Here is a 19,529-nt window from a genome sequence, read left to right as displayed (position 1 = left end):
ACTATACTTTTAATCTTCATGTCAGACAGATTTCCTAAAAGCCTGATGGTATTACTGGTCCAAAGTCCATATGCCCAATGCTTTGAAAAGCCAAAACTCAAAGCATCAGAGTTTGGGGTAAGGAAAGGTTTATCGATCAAGAAAGCACCAATGGAGAAAATGGGAGCCCCAGTGGCACTTGAAATCCATCTTAAGACACTGCAGAATTCAGGCTTCTTACATATCAAGTAAAGAGGAAATGGGAGGGGGGGAGAGGTGATTGCTCAGACCTCTGGGCGCTGGCAGAGGTCTGAGGAAAATGGTGTTAGTTGCTGTAAATCTAATCCTGAGGTTCCTGGAAATCCTTGATAAACAATACTTCCCTTATCTCCCCACGCCTCCAGCAAAATTCCTCTGATGATAAGAAGTCCACGTGCAATACTAAGCAGAAGCTATTAGCCTAAAGGCCATGCCTAAAGGCCGTGGGGGCAAAGCAGGCTTGAACAGGGAGTTAGAGAGACTGGGAGTTTCACTCTGTTACAATGGGGCAGGACGTGCCTTCACCTCAGCTGGAAAAACTGGGATTAACAGTGAGTGGAGCTATATTGACTATTGGTGAAGACAGCCCACTAGGGTTGTACCCACATAACCTTACTCTATATGACAAGGGGCCAGAGGAGGAGGCACTGGCTAGGCTAGTATTGCTGCCTGCTAGCTAGACCTGCAAAATAGCCAAGCCTAATTGTTATGGGACAGCAACTGGGGCCCTGCTGCCCACCGTCACCCTTTGGGCAAAACTCCAGAGGCAAAGGTTTGGTGATAAAGGAAAGAAGTCTATTCAAAAGCTTCACAGTTTTAGAATGACAGCTTTCCACATGCATTAGTCACTTAAACCTTTCAATTAAGGCTAAACTCTTTAACACCTGAGTTCTCTTATCATTTCTCCTGTTAGCTCTATTTATCTTATCTCTTTAGGCTTAGTTTACAAACTAAAACAATGTAAGATACACAAGCTAAACAGTTTTGGAAGAATGGCAGGCTTCTACCTCAGAGCTTGTCCCCTCTTGGAACACCCGAAGAAGGATAACCCTGCCACCCTCTGCGAGGCCAGCGTGATATTAGGCTGCACCCGCAGCTCCCTCCCATCCAAAATGCTATCTGTTGGGAAACTCAGGCAGCTGTAGCACAGTCATCCAAGCATCCTTGAGGAAGAGACAGCCAGCCAGACTGAGAGCCAGCCCTCTTTTTATTTCCACGAGCTCTGGAGGCATTCAGCTTCTCAGCCAATCCCGTCCTAGATTGCCCACAATTGCCTTAGCAAACTCCTCCTATGGCCCCTCCCTACTTCTCCCCAGTGATCTGATCAGATCCCTCGGTACCAGAACGTCCCCTCTGAAGGTCGATAAGTTTAGGTATAAATGGAGAGAAAAAAAAAAAAAACAGTAGTTTTGAGTAAAGGAATGAATAAACATGTAATTACCACATTAACACCTTGAAAGACCCTCTAAGCAAGAGATGCTATGGTCTATTAACTCGTTATACCAGATGCCTTGAAAGGGTGAAGCCGTCTATTGCTGAGAGAGAACACTCCTGCTTTGGGAGCCTGATGAGCTCAAATGGAATCCTGCAAATCTGAGTGGCCTTGCTCCTGTGATATAATGATGGACTGGAGAGTTATTAGTGATTGAATGAGATTCTAATAATGGGCTGGTATCTTTGATTTTTTATAATTATTTTGCTTTAAGGGATTCACGTTCGAAGAACAAGCAGTGAACTGTGACATGATTTATAAGAAATAGATATCTGGTCTTTATCCTTGGTTCCTGGTTCACAGCTACCAAAACCTTGGCATTTCCTAAGTGATGAGGGCATTAAGTTGTTTTTTGTTATGTTAATGAGGTGGCTTCTGGAACTTACATAAAGAGAGAGGCTTTTTGCCAAGAGAGCCCACAATGTGGTTAGAAGGTTGGTACTTTCAGTCCTACCTCCTACTGCCATTCTCCCCGCTCCAGGGAGTGTGCAGGGGCAGGAGAGTGAATCAACTGTCAATGCCCAACGATTTAATCCATCGTGCCCATGGAACAGAGCCTCCATAAAAGCCCCACGTAGACTGGGTTTAGAGAGCTTCTGCGTGGGTGAACACGTGGAGGTGTTGGGAGAGCGTTCCTCCTAGAGAGGGCGGGGAAGCTCCACACCCCTTCTCACATCCCTTGTCCTGTGCATCTTTGCTACCTGGCCGTTCCTGAGTTGTACATTCTTTTCTAATAAACTGGTGATCTAGTAAGCAAGATGCTTCTCTGAATTCTATGAGCTGCTCTAGCAAATTAATGGAACCCAAGGAGCAGGTTGTGGGAACCTCTGATTTATAGCCAGTTGGTCAGGTGCACTGGTGACAACCTGGGCTTACAACCTGCATCCGAAGTAGCGGAAGGGCAGTTGGGTAGACTGAATCCTTCGCCTGTGGAACCTGATGCTCTCTCCAGGTAGAGAGTGTCAAAATTGAGTTGAACCAGCTAGTGTCTGAAGAACTACTTGTATTTTTTTAAAAAATTATATTTTAGGATTATGTTATTGTAGTTGTCCTGATTTTTCCTCCATGCATATAAGTTCTTTGGCTACTCCATTTCCTTTACTGTACTTTACTTCCCCCTGGCTATTCTGTAGCTACCTATTGGTACTTCCTTAATTCCCTCACCTCTTCACCTGTTCCCCCACAGCTCCCTTTCATGGGGCAACCATCAAAATGCCCTTTGTATCCATGTCTCCATTCTTGAGAATTGCTAGTTATTATTGTAGGACCCTTCCTGTCTTCCCCCACCTGTACCCTACTTTGTTTTCTCCTTGGCAGTTCTTGCCAAGCAGCATATTATATTTCCTTTTTTAAAAATATTTTATTTATTTATTTGTTTATTTAGAGAGAGAGAGGTGGAGGGAAGGAGAAAGAGAGGGAGAGAAACTGCAATGTGTGGTTGCCTCTTGCTCACTCCATACTGAGGGCCAGGCATGTGGCATTGAGCCACATCAGCCAGGGCATCTTATTATATTTCTTTATTATTTCTTTCCCCTCATTAGAATGTATAATCAGCGAAAGCAAGTTTTCTTTTTGCTTTCCCACTTCCCACTACTCAGGGTCTAGAGTGGTGCCTGACACAAAGATGATCCTCAGTAATTATTACCGATAAATGAATGAATGAACGCATGAATGAGTAGAGAGATACAGACCACATGCCCTGCCTGTATTGGGTGAATATATATATCCACCAATTTCAGAGGAGACTTTGGGCATCTTACTAACCAAGTGGTCTTTAATTGTCTGCCATATCCTGTATAATGTGATATATACAGTTTGCCAGCAGTTATCATATTAGTGAAGCAACTGGGAAATGTTAGAACTAAGTCTTTTCGTCTGGCAAATAACATTCTCATTACACCTGCCTTTGGATTGACCATTGTATTAAGTTCCTGGTATTTTTCAACTTCATCCAACTAGCTCTGGACAGAAGAGAAAAGCTTCTCATGTTGTTTATTATTCTTCCTCGCAGCAAAGCTCTAATAGAGTGTTTCAGGAGAGACATTGCAATAATCTAGTTAGATAAACATTTGTTCCATATTTTCCTAGAGCTCTCTAATGCACATTTTTGGAGGTTTTTTTTTCCTTACCTACTTTATTAGCTTCAAAAATTGAGGCTGGATATCTAATCAGAAGACAATTATCCATTCTCTGTACTTCCAAGTTGGTGTTTTACGTTTTCCTAAGTCCCGATGAGCTGTAAACGTTTCGCTCATTATCTGGTAAGCACCGGCCGCGGCAGACAGAAACAGCCTTCTTTTTCCAGCTGCTCTCTCTAATGTTGCAGAACCCTTCCTTTTCAGTTCATTAAATTTAACTTCAGGCAATTGCTAAAATGCAAGATAATTCTTTTTTGTTATTTCTTTGGCACTTCCAAAGTTCAGTTTCACATTAGCAACAATGAGCCAGGGGGTTTTTAAAGTTTTTTTCTTCTTTTTTTTAAGTTATTTTGGAAGATAGGGATTTAGGCAGAAAAAAGATGCATTACAAATGACAAATACTGAGCATTATTTTTTCTTTTATTTGTACTGAAGTTTCCTCAGTTGTAATTGCTTTTTAAATTGGCTTTAGAAGTGCAGAATTCAGAGAAAATATTTTTGAGTTTCATATTGCACCAAAAATCTTGACTCTTAATATCCAATCATTTGTAATATTTAATATAAATAGCTGGAAAATTTTTAAAGCATAATTAAGGCATATTTTGTGAATGTGTGTATGTTGTGATTTGTCACCAATTTTTGCCTGTTTGAAGTTCTGAAAAACTAAAGACAGAAAAAGAGGATCTCATAGACAAGATCTTGCATACTATTCTGTGTTATTTATGCACGGTAATTGATTTAAACTTCCATTAGTTATATCCATTTATGTTGCTTCCATGTTTGCACCTACAAATGTGACAAATATCCCTATACCATATCATTGTGTACCTACTTTATATCAATTATCTATTATCTGTAGACAGATAGGTATATCTATATCTATAATCTACCTGCCTATCATCTCTCTGTCCACCCCCCCCCCCACACACAGAGTGCTCACACATCTCATACACATCACCCACTGTGTCTATCTCTATCTATCCATCACCCATCTATATCTATCTCTATCATCTCTCTCTCTCTAGCTTTTGGATCAGTTCCTAGAAGTGGAATTACTAGGTGTTTATTTTAAATTAAAAAGCAGTATTTTCATGTCTTTCACTAACTTGAATCAATTACTATATTCCTATTAACCATTTTCTTTTTTTCTCTTGGCCTTACTGGATAAGACTGTGTATTGTCAAACTTTACTTCCCCATCTATTGAGTCATTGTTTTTAAATGGCATTATTTTCAACTGTGATGGTTCACGAGAATCTTTTCCATGAGTTCACAAGCTGTTTATATGTCCTCCTCTGTTCTCTGGCCCTGTTTGTATATCCTACCAGGAAGTACAAAGGCCACTTTCAATGGAACTTTCAATTAAGGTTTTTGACCCTTCATTAATTTACTTTTTTATAAACAAACTTTGTAAAATACACAGGATCTGATAACAGTGGCATTACAGATACTGCTCTCATACTACGAATCAGTGGACTGTGAGTATGGATGGTTTGTAGTCTATGTAAAATAATGTAGCACTTTATCGCTCATCTGCTTTGATTACAAAGCCATCATTACACTGACATACTGTTGGCTAGAGATTGTTGATTTTTTGAAAGCCAATATGATGCCTATTCTAAAAGAAATTCTATTAAAGGTCTCTTTTAGTTTTTATCGCTGATGAAGCATTGCCAAAATCTTTTTGCAACATGCATTATTTCATGATTACTACCAGACTTGGCCTTGGTCTGTCATTCTTTATGAAGGAGACACTTTAATTTGATTTTCCTGTGAATTTTTACATACAAACATTAGAATTTACATGACCATATAAAATTAATTTTCTTGTAATTTTAGGATCTTTCATACAAATATCATATCAAAATACTGTCCACTATGACTTTCTACAGCCAGGATGCCTGCTTTATTTATATTTGTAAATCACATTCCCCATAGATAGCCAGGGAGTGCCATCAGAAGAACAAGAGTTTCAGCCCTTTTGCAAAGATAGGAAAAAAGCAATAAACATTAGAAAAATACCCCCCAGCAGACAAATATTATAAATGAGTGAAACTTTGATAGAGATAAATTATGAAAGGGCGTGGTTATACATCAGCTGTCAGAGTAGCAGGTGAGGGCCAATGGGGATAGAGGTTGACGGGGTTTTCACTATAATCACTGTTTAGGAAAGACTGAGACACAGACCTGTCCCTCCCCTTAAGGTGTTTACTTTCTCCTCTGCATTACTTTCTGAACCCATTGGCTGACTCTGGCCTTCAATTTTTTTTAACTTTTCCAGGAAATTGAGACATTATATTCCACAGAGAGTGGATTTTAAATGGTCTATGGGTATATTTTCATGGTTACGTAATGTCCCCCTCTATACATCCCCCTCTCGAATGTAGCCCAGTCATGTTCCTATCTGTGTTTGTGGGACATACACTGGAGTTGCATAAAACACGAAGTTAGGAATTTGATCATGACTGTCCAGCAATATGTAAAAAAATACCTGGGCGCCATATTTTAAAATGATTTACAAAAGTTTAGATTCAGTTGTAATGCACAACAAAGAAAATAAGGAGGCTGCAAATCACCATTTTCACATCAAGCGTTGGAGGCTAGCTGTACATGTTAAGTGGTTCCTATAGTGAGTGTCTGAGGGCTGGCTCCCTGCTTTGTTCTATTTTTGCAAACAGCTACTTCAGAACATGTTGTAACTGCAAGCAGCCCTGCCAGTAATTGATGTAAGTCGTGCATCCTTTCCTGAGTTGTAAATGTGGGAAAGTTACTTGACTTGGGGAATTACAGGAATCAGTTTGTTAATGTGTGAACTCCTGCCTTGTTTTTTAAGTTAGGAAACCAAGAGGTCCTTTGTTTACAATGACGACTCTGGAACCTCAGCAGAGTTTTAAAGTAAAGGTTTGCATCTCTTGAACTTTCTAAATTGTAGTTGTTAAAAAAAAAAGACCCAGGAATAGGCAATAAAAGTAGTAAAAGAATTTGCACACTCACTGAAAAAAAATTGAACCCACATTTGAGTAGCAAATAATGCAAATTAAAACAGACACATGAGTAGAATGAAAATGATTCCCATGTTTATGTTTGTCAGCAACGCAATTATTTACAAATTCCCCACATGAAAATGTAAAAAAGCATATTACATCTTCACATGCCATCTGTATTAACTGAGGAAAGCTTAGTGGCTTTGTTCGCAGATCTGTAGTTAATCAGTACATAGGCATTTTGTGCATTAAAAAAGAAATGTACATAATTTAAAATAAGTTACATTACACAATTTACAAAGTAATATTAACAAAAACTTCTTAGACAGCTGCCTTCTTATTTAAACAAAATAAATATTCAGGTAATTAAATTAACCAAAACCATACTTAGGGAAGTATAATTTATAGAAAGACATATTGCAAATTTAACAAAGTTATATATTACAGTGACAGATACTGACCTCTTTAAATCTCTGTGCTAGAAATAGGCAGGAAAAAGTACCAGAAAGGGAATCTTGATGATCACTTTTGAGAAACAAACACAAACAGATTACTGAAAAATGTCAAGGAAAGTCATCGGGGCATCAAAGTAGGTGACCTACCAACCACCGCTTTGGGAAAAAGAAAAGAACATCCACGAAACACAACAATAAGGCAGACACCCCATCATATACCTAAATAGAGATTTTTGATCGCGGACAACATGACTCCCACAAACTGTAAGTCTCCATACACTGCCCATTTCAAGGTCTGGCTTGGTAAAAACATGAAAACATAAAACTATAAAACTAACTCTACCCATCTTGGCTTTATTTTACTTATTTAAGAATGTAGATATAACTGTTTTTCAGTGTCCCTGCTAGATCCAGCATCATCACATCACACGTCCTTTCTATAAAAAGTAACGTTTGCTAGGCCCACACTCCTATTTGTTTCAAACCTAAAAGCCCATTCTGCAGTCATGGCCACCTGAGGCCAGGCCAGGTGGGACACCTCTGTTCTCACATCTAAACCCCACCTGGGAGAGGTCACCCTCTTGCAAGGTTCCTCCCAGATTTGTTTGAGGACTGCTCTCATTCTGACACCTCAGTATTAGAAGGGAAAGAGAACAAGAAAGACATTGTGTTTGGTGATGTCGTTACAAATAGTGGGATCCCAGAACTTTGGGGGATGATTCTCGCAAATGGATTCAGACCCCAAGTTGGAGGACTTGGAGTTGGGCGAAATCGAGTGTAGGAAGTAACACTTTTACAGAAGAGGGTTTTTTTGTTTTGTCTTGTTTTTTGGCATGCAGTCTGCATTTGTCCTCATGTCCTTGACCCATACATTCTGTTTAAATCAATGTGTGCACACTCTAAGTGACACTTCGACTCTAAGAGGAAGGAAATACAGGTATTCATGTCTTATTTTTTCTCGTTAACAATGTGGGCATGTTTAGTAGAAGGTGATTCTGAGGTGAGTAGATGAGATCACTTGTTGATAAGAGAGCAGAGTAGAGGAAACCAAGCACAAAAAGTCATCATAAAGGAGCAAGGATATAGAGAGTGGGAGGGGGGCAAAAAAAAATCGTGAGAGGTGTTACTTGCTCCCTGTAAGAAGTTTTTAAATAGGTGACTTTATCTTGAAGTGTACAGGAATTTAAGATGAGTTCTCATTAAGCCATAATGACCACTGCCACCTGTCTGAGGGTGGAGGGGCATTCAGTAAGAAAAAACACGAACCACACTGAAAAACAGAGCTAAAGGGCGCTGTGTATTCATTAAGCATTTGTTCCTCCTTTTGAATGTCTTAGCTACATATGTACACAAAAGCCATTACTAGTTTTTTACAGTGCCTAGCAGAGTGTCTTACCTGTGATAATTCAATAAATATTTGTCTGTTATAAGAAGTTTGTGCTTTGCAGTAAGTAATTAAGAACATGCTTTTATGTACTCATTTCAAATTAGCTTAAGCTACGCTGTAGTGTCCTCAAAGAGGCTTTGAAATAAGGATGATGGTCAAGATCCTAGATAAGGTATTAATGAATGAGCAAATCAGCCCCTTTCGAGAGAGATCAATTATGTCGCTTCTGTGTGGTTTATATTGACATAGTCCAACAAAATAGTGTAACAAATGTCAATACTCTCCGTTTCTTTTCTTTTTCTTAAACCAAGTAGATCTTCATACTTATCCAACAGTAGTTCTAAATCTTTCTGGACTCAGACCATTTTGGTAAGGCAAAGTGTCAAAAAACAAGTTATTACTATATTCCCGTCCTGAATTCTTAAAATGGACAGGAAGAATAAGGTTCTGATGAAATTTCAGTAAGGTGTTTAACTCATTATCAACTCATGCCAAGAGCAAAAATAAGGCCATTTTCATGTTATAAACATGAATACAGTAACTTTCATTTGTCCAAAATAGCCAGCTAGCTACATTCTCCTCCTTCCAACCTTTCTAACAAGAGGCCATCCAGTATTTATTTATCTAACAAGGAACTTCAAATATACTCCCTAGCCTAGTGTTGAGTCACATTAAACCTAGTCTTCTGCACACACATTGTGTTGTAAAGTGTAATCAATTTATGAATTAAGTTATCTTCTATTTTCATAACATTTTCTAATTTTGATCAATTAATTCTCATAATAAAGGCAGGGTGACACCGATCTGCCTTCTGAATTAATGACATTTTACATTATTATACGTATAGCTTTAGTAGCAACAATATTTTATTTGATTCAATAATTTCAATGTTATTAAGTGCTGCACGCATTTCATAAGGCTGTTAGCTGAATTAAATTCTCTACTATTTTGGACAAATGGAATTGTTTTTATTCAAAGAGATCAATTTTCTGGAAGACTCCTGAGTACATACCTATATTGGCAATCACAGTTTTCAAGTAACAATATTATTTTGTGTCTTCCTCTTCAATAAGACGAAATGGAATTTGTTTTTATGCTTTTCCTTATTTAATTCCTTGGTTAGAGGTAAATTCTCATCTTCTCAACCACTTGTTTGTTTTGAAATTATTTACATTGCTTAATATAATAAATATTGAATAACATATTAACATTTACCACATTTAATTCTTACTGACATATGTAGAAATGTGTTCATTTGGGGGACAATGACATCCTGATCTGATGTCTTCTATAATTTTTGCAAATACTTTAAGGAACAGCAGGGGGAGTTCAAACTCTAGTATGAAGGTAAAATACCTTCTATTCCAAACCACTTTTATAGCAACACAGCTATGTTTAAGGTAAAAATAGCTGTTACACTATTTTTCAAAAGACCTGACACCCTAATATCCCCCCCTCTCCCAAAGGTTGTTTCAAGAAAAGTTGCCTGAAAAATGATATTGCTCTTTAATGGCACCTTTTGAATTTTCTTTTCATATGAAAGAAACCTGCCAAGTTAGATATTATTTCACTGTGCCATTCCCAGGCCTATAGCTGCAAAAATATAGGACTTCTAACACAGTGATACGTTCAATGACAGTTTTTCACCTGTGAAATTAAACACCGATTTCAGTCTGAGGTAAATGAATAAAAACTAAAGACACGGTGGAGAGTTAGCAGGGAATAAACTTCTAGACTAGTGGTCAGTAAACAGCGACCCGTGATGCGGCCTGCTGACTGTGTAAGAAAGTGTTACTGGAAAACGTCCGTGCTTACCCTTCACTGTACTGTGTGTTCTCTGTGGCTGTGCTCTCATGATGGCACAGCCGAGAAGCTGTAGCACTGACCTGCCTGAACATACTCGCCACCTGGCTCTTTACAGAAAAGGTTTGCCACCCTTGGTCTAGACATTTAATGAAGCCCTAGACAAAATACTTTTCTCTTTTAAAAATTTTAGCTTTCAAAATCATAAATTAAAAAGACCACTTCAAATGTTACCAGTAAGAATGACAAAACTAGAAAAACAGATCAGAGGGAAAAAAAATCAACACACAATCTTGATTTCTTTCAGGCACAAAAAATCATCAATGCATTATTTTCTCCATCTGCTCAAAATTAAAAAGACAACCAGCCCCTTTTTTTCTTTTCTTTTCTTTTTTTAACAAAGATAACAAATATAAAAATCTAGTCATAAACAACCTTCGAAGTACAATTAAAAACCAACTCGAGGGATCCATCTTTCAGAGGGTTAATGAGTTTTGGACTGAAACACTTAAATCACCGCCATGTTGTTGATTTCCCAATGGCTGCAATGATGAGGAAAAGTGTATACAGCAGGTGTAACAGCTAGTTCCATCCTGTCGCCATCCAAAATGAACTTGCCTCTCTTCAGGATACAGGAAGTTGTAAATGTCTCCATGACACTCTTGGCAGAGATGTCTTCATCCCATATGAAAAGAGGTGGTTTCTATGGCAATACGGGTTAAATGCCTTCATGCTGCACTAATATAGTGCAAAATTGTGCCTTCCATTTAGCAAAAACGATTCAGGCAACCAGTTTGAAATTGGGAAAAGTAGAAACTTACTGTAGTAACACAAGCAAATTAGTTTTCCAGACAATAACCACTATAAAATACTGAACTTGAGAACTCTTCTAAGACACTAGTACATGTCCAGCATTCGTACTTTGGAGAAAGACAAGAATTCAGTCTTATAAAAAAAAGTTTTTGCCTCTGAAATACAGGTCAGTAAAAGCTACCATTAATCACCGAGATGCTGAGTTTACTCAATGGGTTTTCTGCTCAGTTTAGAGCTTATCTTGCATTCACCATTCAAATGGCTTATTAACAAGTATATAATCTGACACAATAATATGTAGCATTCAGTTGAGTATACATGATGTTATGCTTGCCTATCGTATTGTAGAGATCTTGGTATGAAGTCTTCATGCTAAAATGTTACTATGGGTTAACACCGAGGGCAGAGGCTTGCATCGGGCATCCCAAATGGCCAATTCCACCACCGCGTATTAGAGATGAAAGTAAATTGCCAGCTGGTAGGTTTCATGAAAGATCACACAAAACTCTTGGAAGGCAGCATGTAGTCAACTTAATCTTCTAGACTTCAGGGCTGATGGTTTCTGTGGAAGTGGTATTATCTTGATATCCCCACTGGCACTGTGATTTTCACCCCTTTCTTACTGATGCTCTGTTGAAAAGGTGCAACGCATTTTAACCCACACAGCCTGAATAGCTTTGTGACCTCTGGGTGGGTATCTACTGCGAAATCAGAAAGCCAAAACTGGTTGTTGCCAGGATAAGGTATATTTTACATGTCTGCATCTCCATCGTAGGCTAATGTTAATGGTTTCAGTCGGTTGTTTTGCCTTCTTTGGGGTTTCTTTGGCTTTTTGCTGTTAAAAAAGATCATTAAAATTGGGAGAAAAAAATCAGTCCATTGTAAAATATCACTGTTTTAAGTGAAAAAAGTTTGAAGTGGATTGATAAACCTAAATTACTCAATTGCCTACAGTCCTAAATTCAAACTTAAAATTTGACGTTCTGATATCTTTGAATTTCTCAGTTTTATGCTCTGAAGCAACTAGAAACAGAACCCTTCAAATATTATATTATCATGTAAAAATTAATTATCCAAATGGAATTCCCCTAGTACTAACAACAAAAATAACATTATAGTATAATCATTTATATTTGGCCAGAAACCTTTATAAATAATGTATAATTTATAAATAATGCATGTTTAAAAAGATAGTTGAGTGAGATTAGGTATTACCATAATACCCTCCTCCAGTACTAACTCAATACAAATATCTACAGTTCAGCATAAGCATATTCTCTTGCATAAGCAAGGAGAAGGTACCTGAGAAGACAGCCTGGAGCAGCTCTGGCTCATCTTCAGAAACTAAGTGACTCAGATTTGGTAGTTGTTAGATATCTGAGACTAAAGCCGTGTTTATTTAGAACTTCAGACAAGTGCTAAATAAATGTGGAACCCTTATTTGAGACATTAGTTTGCCATTCCTGTGTTATGACCAATGGAAAATGTTTCCTCTAAAAACAGAAAGATTACTTATCCTTAGACTTTGAAAAATCTAGACACTCACCAAGCTAGATAAATCATGGAGACAATAAAGATGAGTAACACAGATGCCCCAGCTGCTACACCATAAACCCAGGTCTTCAGTCTCCCATCTAAGAAGAATGGATATTAATCATTAATTTAGAGTAGTCTGGCATATAAATGAAACTTTAACTATGACCAATGGACCAGTCACATATGACCAAATCCTTTCAAACTCAAAGTGAATTACTGCTTAGGCACAATTAATGATTAATGCAAAGCTGCTATTATGAGTTAGATTCTCCTTCATTAAAGATAAATTATCAATAAAAATTGAATTGAAAATAATAAATAATACTTTCAATTTGCATTCTGATTTCAAGTTAATGTCTAAATTTCTGCTGCTTCTTATCTGAATTTTACTTCAAGTTCAATATACGTATAATGCTACATAAATGTTTTCTTTTGACTTTTATTCCATTTTGAGATTGAAAATTATGAGGAAAGAAAAATAATGCAATTTAAAAAAATCCTACAACTTAGAGTTGGATGCAGTTATTTAAACATGAACGCTGTTATTTTAACTTTTTTCCCCAGATGAATATATTAAATTTGGGGGGGAATTAATAATCGTTTATTTAGTTTACACTTGCATTGTCCTTTAAAGCTGATTTGACAATATCAGTTGCAAAATAACCAAGTATGATTAACATATAAAAGGATCTCTAAATAACTTCTTTGCACCTTTCCCAGTTACAGGTATTACCTGAGTTTTGAAAGTTCCCATTATGCCACTTCACTTTTACAGAAGACCTATATTAGCACCTGTTTTTGATAACTGAAAGAAATCCAACGATCATTTTCTCTTTTACAAAAAATGGCGAGAAGCAACAGTAGCGTTCAGCGATTGCTTTGCAGTGAGCCATTACAGAGGTGGCACCCACTACTGGCAGCAACAGTGGCCCCGCCAAGCTCCTTCCCTGGGAACCACACTCAGCATCTCCGCATCTCAGCATCACGCTGCCAAGCTTTGACCTGTTTGAACATCTGGGCTTTATCTCGATTTACTTTGTGCATCCACTAGCAAGATGTGTCCCAAGGTACCAGAAAATGCTAAGAGAGCTCATAAGGGTGTTATGCTCAGTGTAAAACTGGATGCAGGTAATTAAGTATATTTGGTATGAATTAGTAGATGATTTTCTGGAACTGGGTCTGCTTAAATTTTTTTTTCCATACAAATTAGTGGTAACCGCTTCTTCGTTTTATGGCACTTTGACTTGAGAAAGGTTTCATAGAAACACTTTTCTTTCAGATAGCAAAGGGAAGTCTGTATATAAAATCAGACAGGGTAGAGACTCTTCTAATTTGGTTTTCTCGTCTCATTTTATGTGAACTCAGTTTTATGTCTTGAATGAACTTCAAACATAAGGCACTATTAATGACTTTGCTAACTTGATTTGATCCTCACACTGGTATATATTTCCTGTTGCATACATGCAATTAAACATATATTAGTGTTTAAATATGATGATAATAATATTCTGTCTTTTAAAAAACTAGTTTTGATGTGAGGAGGCCTACTTGGATTCTTAGTCAAGGTCAAGGTTGCTGCTGGTCACATGCTGGCCCACTCTCTTGAACACTGAGAGGAGTTTCCCATATTTACCCAGACAAGTCAGCTTTACAAAATAAAATGTTTTTTCAAATGATGTGGTTATATGTGAATCACTCCAAATATTGAAAGTACTTAAAAAAATCCCAATAGTGACTCTCCAGTAAGGAAAAATGTTTTGACTTAATGCATTTAAAATAGAGATGTGTTAGCTATGTAAATTTCTTCCTTCCTTTCTCATGTTTCTGACAGAGTTAGAAAGTAGTCTTTGCCTGACTTGGCCTGAAGATCCCCTTTGGTCATGAACTAGTAAATCCTTCTTGGTGTGAGAAAAAGTGGCATGATCTCAGCTACTATACAGGCCTCATGGCATATTTTTAAGCCTCAGCTTATTTCCAGGCATACGTGTATGGTTAAGTCCACTGGAGAGGATAAGTGTACAGAGGAGGAACAGCATTTCACCAGGCTTTGAAGCTTTTGCCTGTATCGGCTTCAAGTCCATTAGTAGACACGTTGAGAGCTGTCTAATACCACAAGGGTTTGGTCAGTCTCCAATATGGTCCCACCTAGACAGGACGGCTCCATCCCTCTCTCTGTGTATCTGGTGCTAGCAAATATTCTGAGATTTTGAGTGAGCCAACTCTAAGGGCTGATAGAAATTGGTGTGGCTTCCCAGTGCCCCACCCCCTGGTCGGCACAGTACTGCATTACTAATGTCCCTATTTTAGGTTCAAATTATTACTGCTGTGTGGTCCAATGAAAAATTCTTGAATGCTTTTATAGTTTCATTTGTTCTAGTACTGAATGATAAGTTGTTTTTTCCTAATTAATATTTTAATTGTTAGCTTTCTTTGTTCAATATGAAAATAATTATACTTGTAAATTTAGGACTGAGACTGAATAACTAATATGAATCCTAACATTTTTTTCCCCCCAGAGGAAAGTAATTTCATTTCTCTGAATTGTGAGCCTGGGTGCCTTCTTCAGTGAAATAGCAAAAAAAAAAAAAAAAGAGAGAGATTCTATGGCAAAATCAGAACAAAATAATTTTGGTGAAATAATAAATAGCTCGTGTGAAAATACTTGCTCATTTTTTAATCATCGGTCACTGGTAAAATGTATAACCAAAGAATTCTACATCTGTGCTATCTAGTCACTTCACCTGGCCCAAACGGCTGCAGAAACCAGGTCCTTCCCCGTCCCGCCGGGTTACTGGAGGGTTGGGTCGGGTGGACTGCCCGACTGGTTTTCACGTCTCCTCGTTTGTCCTCCACGGTGGGCATCACCACCACAGGGATCAATGTGCACTGCTCAAGTGTACCGTTAGAAGACAGGACTTCAGTGTACCCTTCTTCACAACTGCAGGTCCTCATCTGCAGGAGAACAGAAGATTTCTACTGTGCACAAGGTGATTTTTGAAAGCATAACGGAACTGACTTGAAAAGGACACTTTAAATAAGTATTGTTTTTGGGATTTGCTACATGCAATTCCTGTCCTAAGTACATTAAAAAAACATACACACTCTTTGTACTGCACTCAAACTTATTCTAACAGTACAAGCAAGTGCATGCAGAATTGTTTATATTGATAAAGGGTTGGTTCCAAAATAGCATTTTTATGCCTCAGACATGCTTTTGTTAAAGGGAAATGGTTGCACAAGAGGCAGGGAGGTGAGGACTGAGGAAGCTGGCTTGCACACCCTCATGAATTCAGACCTACCTCGCTACAGTATGAGTGGGGTTGGCTACACGGTGGGTGGCAAGACCTGTCAGCGTCAGGCTGGCGTACCACCAAGCAGCCCCCTGCAGAACAGAAAACCGTGTTTTGACAAGGAGTATTTCTTGCAATGATAAAAATACACTGTTGTTACAGGCTTGCCTTTGAATCCTACACCACTTTGGGCATCCCACAGATTTTTCTGAGGTCAGTTGAGTATGAAATACTTGGTTAACCTTGACCACTTTATTTAGGAACTTGAGGCCCTTTCTATTTAGAGGAGACAGCACCGTGCCTGGCACTTGGCAGGTGTCCTACAAGAGCTTGCTGGACAGATGATCTGATAGTTGCTATGATGAAAATCCTGAGTGCAACACAAGCTATTTCTGCCATTGTTCCTGAGACTAAGTCCAGCATTAAAAAAAAGGATTTCATTTTCTTTTACAGTTAAAATTCTTTCTCAGTTACTTAAATTAACAGTTTTCATATCCCTCGAGATGTTTCTTTAATTTATGGGCTACCACATTCATACATTTTTATAATATGTATTTCTTTTTTTTGAAAAACCACTATTCCTGCTAATTCAGGATTTAGGGGGAAGAGGAAATTAAACAAGTGTAGCTACTAAGTGGGTGCTTGCACAGCTGTTTTACCCCAATGTTGCAGCTCTCTATTGATCCCTCTGCTTCTTCACCATAGTACCAAGTACGCCTACACTGTCACATTGAGACAGGAACAGAAGTCATAAAGAAACAACATTGGTGATGTGGAAGGAGCTCATAGTGTCAAACCATCCTTGTTCAGTTTAACAGAATTTTTGCAAAGTTTTCTCTTTATTTATAGAATTGATGATTCTATGGAATTTCTCAGAGGTGACTATTGATAATTCTTTGCCTTAATCTCTGAATACCATAAACAAAATATTCTTAGGAAAAACATTATGGAAAGCAGTTAGTTACTGCAAGGCAGTTGCAGTTAAATGGCGATTTTGAAGTTGTTATTAAACACGTGAGGAAAAAGGAAAACAACAGCCCGAGTTTCTTGTAAGGATAACTATTCCTAACATTAAAGCAATCCATCAAGGTAGTGGGTATACTTTACATGCTTGACTATTTCTCATAAAGAATCTCATGTCTCCTAAAAGATGAGAAAGGAATGCATAGAAAGTTTATCACAAATCATTTACATGGTGGCTTTTTGGTATCCAGTGGTATTAAGAAATAACTACATTTCATACTACACTGCATTAAAAATAAATTAAAATATGATTTCTATGAGCATATTTTTTGACATTTGACTTATTTTTGCATTGGGGAATAGCCTCAGTTTCAGAGGCAAAGAGATTTTAACATGCAGAAGAAAAGCCAGATAAATATAATCTGCATCCTTATTTGGGAGGGAAAAAAAAACACTGAAAACTAATAGGACCCCCTAGGGAAGCTGTAAAGTTCTTTCAGGCTAGTTTAGAGATGAATGTAGATGCTCATTTTCAACTCCTGAGTTGAGTGGCCCGCCTCCACAATGCTTCCAGTTCAGAGAGCCTCTGCTTCCCCTCCATAGCGCTGTCCCCGCCATGCCTCGTAGAGCGATGTGGTTGGAACACATGTTTCTCCCAGAAAGTAATACTGGGAGAGAGCGAAGCGTTTCCTGGGAGGTGTCTGTTCTTTGTTATGCATGTGTCCACTGGGAGCTGCCATTATCAAGGGCTTCTTGATACAGATTTCTCATGTAATATATCTTATCTTCACAAGAATACAATTTGACATCCTGCCCCAGCTTTCATAGGGAGGAAATAAGGAATTAGGTTTCAATAAATCCAGGTAATTTAAAATTCAATATAAGAATTGATGCTTTCCAAAAAGCATATTGATCCCTGCTCCTGTTATCTTACTGTATGCATTACAGCTAAATTTATAAATGGACGCACTCAGAGGCACCCAAATGCACATTACGTTTTCTCCCTGTCAGAGGGTCAAAGCAATGGCAGCAAGTCAGCAGGTCGCCCTGAACAGTTCTCTGTCAATACTCATGCTGCTGCTATGCTATGGTAATAAGAGGAATCTAATGAACAAAATAAAAAGGAGCAAAACAGAGCCAGAGGCCCAGACTCATGGAACAGACTGACAGCTGCAAGAGGGGAGAGGGAAGCTGGGGACCGACCAAGGGAAAGAAAATGAAAGAACTAGTCGAAGAACGCATCTGAAGGACCCACGGACATGGTCAACCGTGTGGGGACTGACTATGCAAGTGGGGGGCAGGCTGGGTGGAGGGGAACAAAGCGGGGAAACTGGGACAACTGTAACAGCATAAATAATGGAACCATTTTTAAAATAAATAAATTAAGAGACAATAGTTCTTTGGGTCCATGTGCTTGAGGTTGAGGCTCTGGTTTCAACCTTTCTAGGAAACCAGCAGGGTGGCTCACCTCACTATCAGGAAGCAGGTTTTTTCCCTCTTCAAAGGGATCCTTGGGATCCCCTGCTTTACTGGGCTCAGACAAGGAAACTTAATAACTGCAGATTAGAGTGGCTCTTTGGAGTAAATCTGGGCATAAAGGACAATCAAAAAGTTTGTCATTTGGATTTCTTCTTTAGATATATAATACGTTTTGTGTGGTGACAGAGTAGATCAGCTGCTCAGATGCTCTGGGCTAGAGATGTGGCAACAGGTCTTCCCTATTAATAAAAAGCTATAAATCATAGATGTCTGAATTCAAGAAAAAATATTATGACTTGTATAATCATGTTCTCTTGATAATATTTTTGGTCTGTGTGTGTGTATTGCCTTTTAAGTCACAGAAACTGATAGAGTCAACAAAAAATTATTTTTAGCCTATAGTGAAGGGGAGGGAGAATTTAATTGAAACATTAAAAAATAAAATGATGTGTCATTGGTCATTAGACAGGTATACAGCTCAGGTGCCCTGAATCCAACCCTGTGTTGAATACTGAAAGACTATCTTTGTTGTCTCAATTATTCTCTTTAACCTATTACATGTGGGTTCCAGGAAGACTTTCAAAGAACAAAGAGAAACTGGAGGTTTACCTGTTACATTGACACCATCTGACCTTTGACACCAGACTGTGCGGGAAGAGCCTTTCCAAGCACTGGCCATCCATTTGTACTCATAACACTGTCCATCTGCCGGGACACAGCAAATGTTAACAGAAGCACTCCGCTGTCCGGAGGGATAATCATGGTGACAGAGTGTTGATGAAATATTTATAAACAATTGAAAAGTGGTAAGTCCATCTCAAATGATTCAAGTGTCAATTTAGTGTTCTGACATCCACTACAAAATTTTAGATATATATCTAAGTCTCAGCTGATTTTCCATATCTGCTATTACACTATCTAATATAAACCTGTATTTTAAATTTATTTTTTTGTGTTTTATTTGAAATATTATGAAATATCAAACATATAGACAAGGATGGGAAATAGTTAAATAAATGTATTCAATCACCCATCATACCATTTAACAAATATTACCATTTAGCCATATCTGCTTTAGTTTTTTTACTTGTTAATGAGTAAAAAAATAATATAAACTTGATGTCCTATTATATTCCTTTCTGATTTGACCTCTCTCCATGTCTGTCTAGCAA

At 38.1% G+C, this 19,529-nt stretch overlaps 1 protein-coding gene across 2 annotated transcripts in view; it reads right to left on the bottom strand.

Moving 5' to 3' along the window:
• Positions 1 to 6,702: 6,702 nt before the first annotated feature.
• Positions 6,703 to 19,529, bottom strand: part of THSD7A (thrombospondin type 1 domain containing 7A) — a 349,815-nt gene continuing 336,988 nt past the window's right edge. For both annotated transcript variants that reach the window (XM_036010569.1, XM_028525671.2), the window contains 5 exons: positions 18,967 to 19,062; positions 15,925 to 16,007; positions 15,367 to 15,577; positions 12,636 to 12,723; positions 6,703 to 11,924 (listed from right to left, as the gene is read on the bottom strand). In XM_036010569.1, the coding sequence (XP_035866462.1) occupies positions 11,840 to 11,924; positions 12,636 to 12,723; positions 15,367 to 15,577; positions 15,925 to 16,007; positions 18,967 to 19,062 (563 nt within the window). In that variant the 3' untranslated portion in view covers positions 6,703 to 11,839. The remainder of the gene's footprint in view (positions 11,925 to 12,635; positions 12,724 to 15,366; positions 15,578 to 15,924; positions 16,008 to 18,966; positions 19,063 to 19,529) is intronic.

This window comes from Phyllostomus discolor, chromosome 10 (assembly GCF_004126475.2).
Source record: "Phyllostomus discolor isolate MPI-MPIP mPhyDis1 chromosome 10, mPhyDis1.pri.v3, whole genome shotgun sequence".
Classification (NCBI taxonomy): Eukaryota; Metazoa; Chordata; class Mammalia; order Chiroptera; family Phyllostomidae; genus Phyllostomus; species Phyllostomus discolor.
Note: the sequence above shows the minus strand (reverse complement) of the source record. Positions and strands in the feature narration are given on the sequence as shown.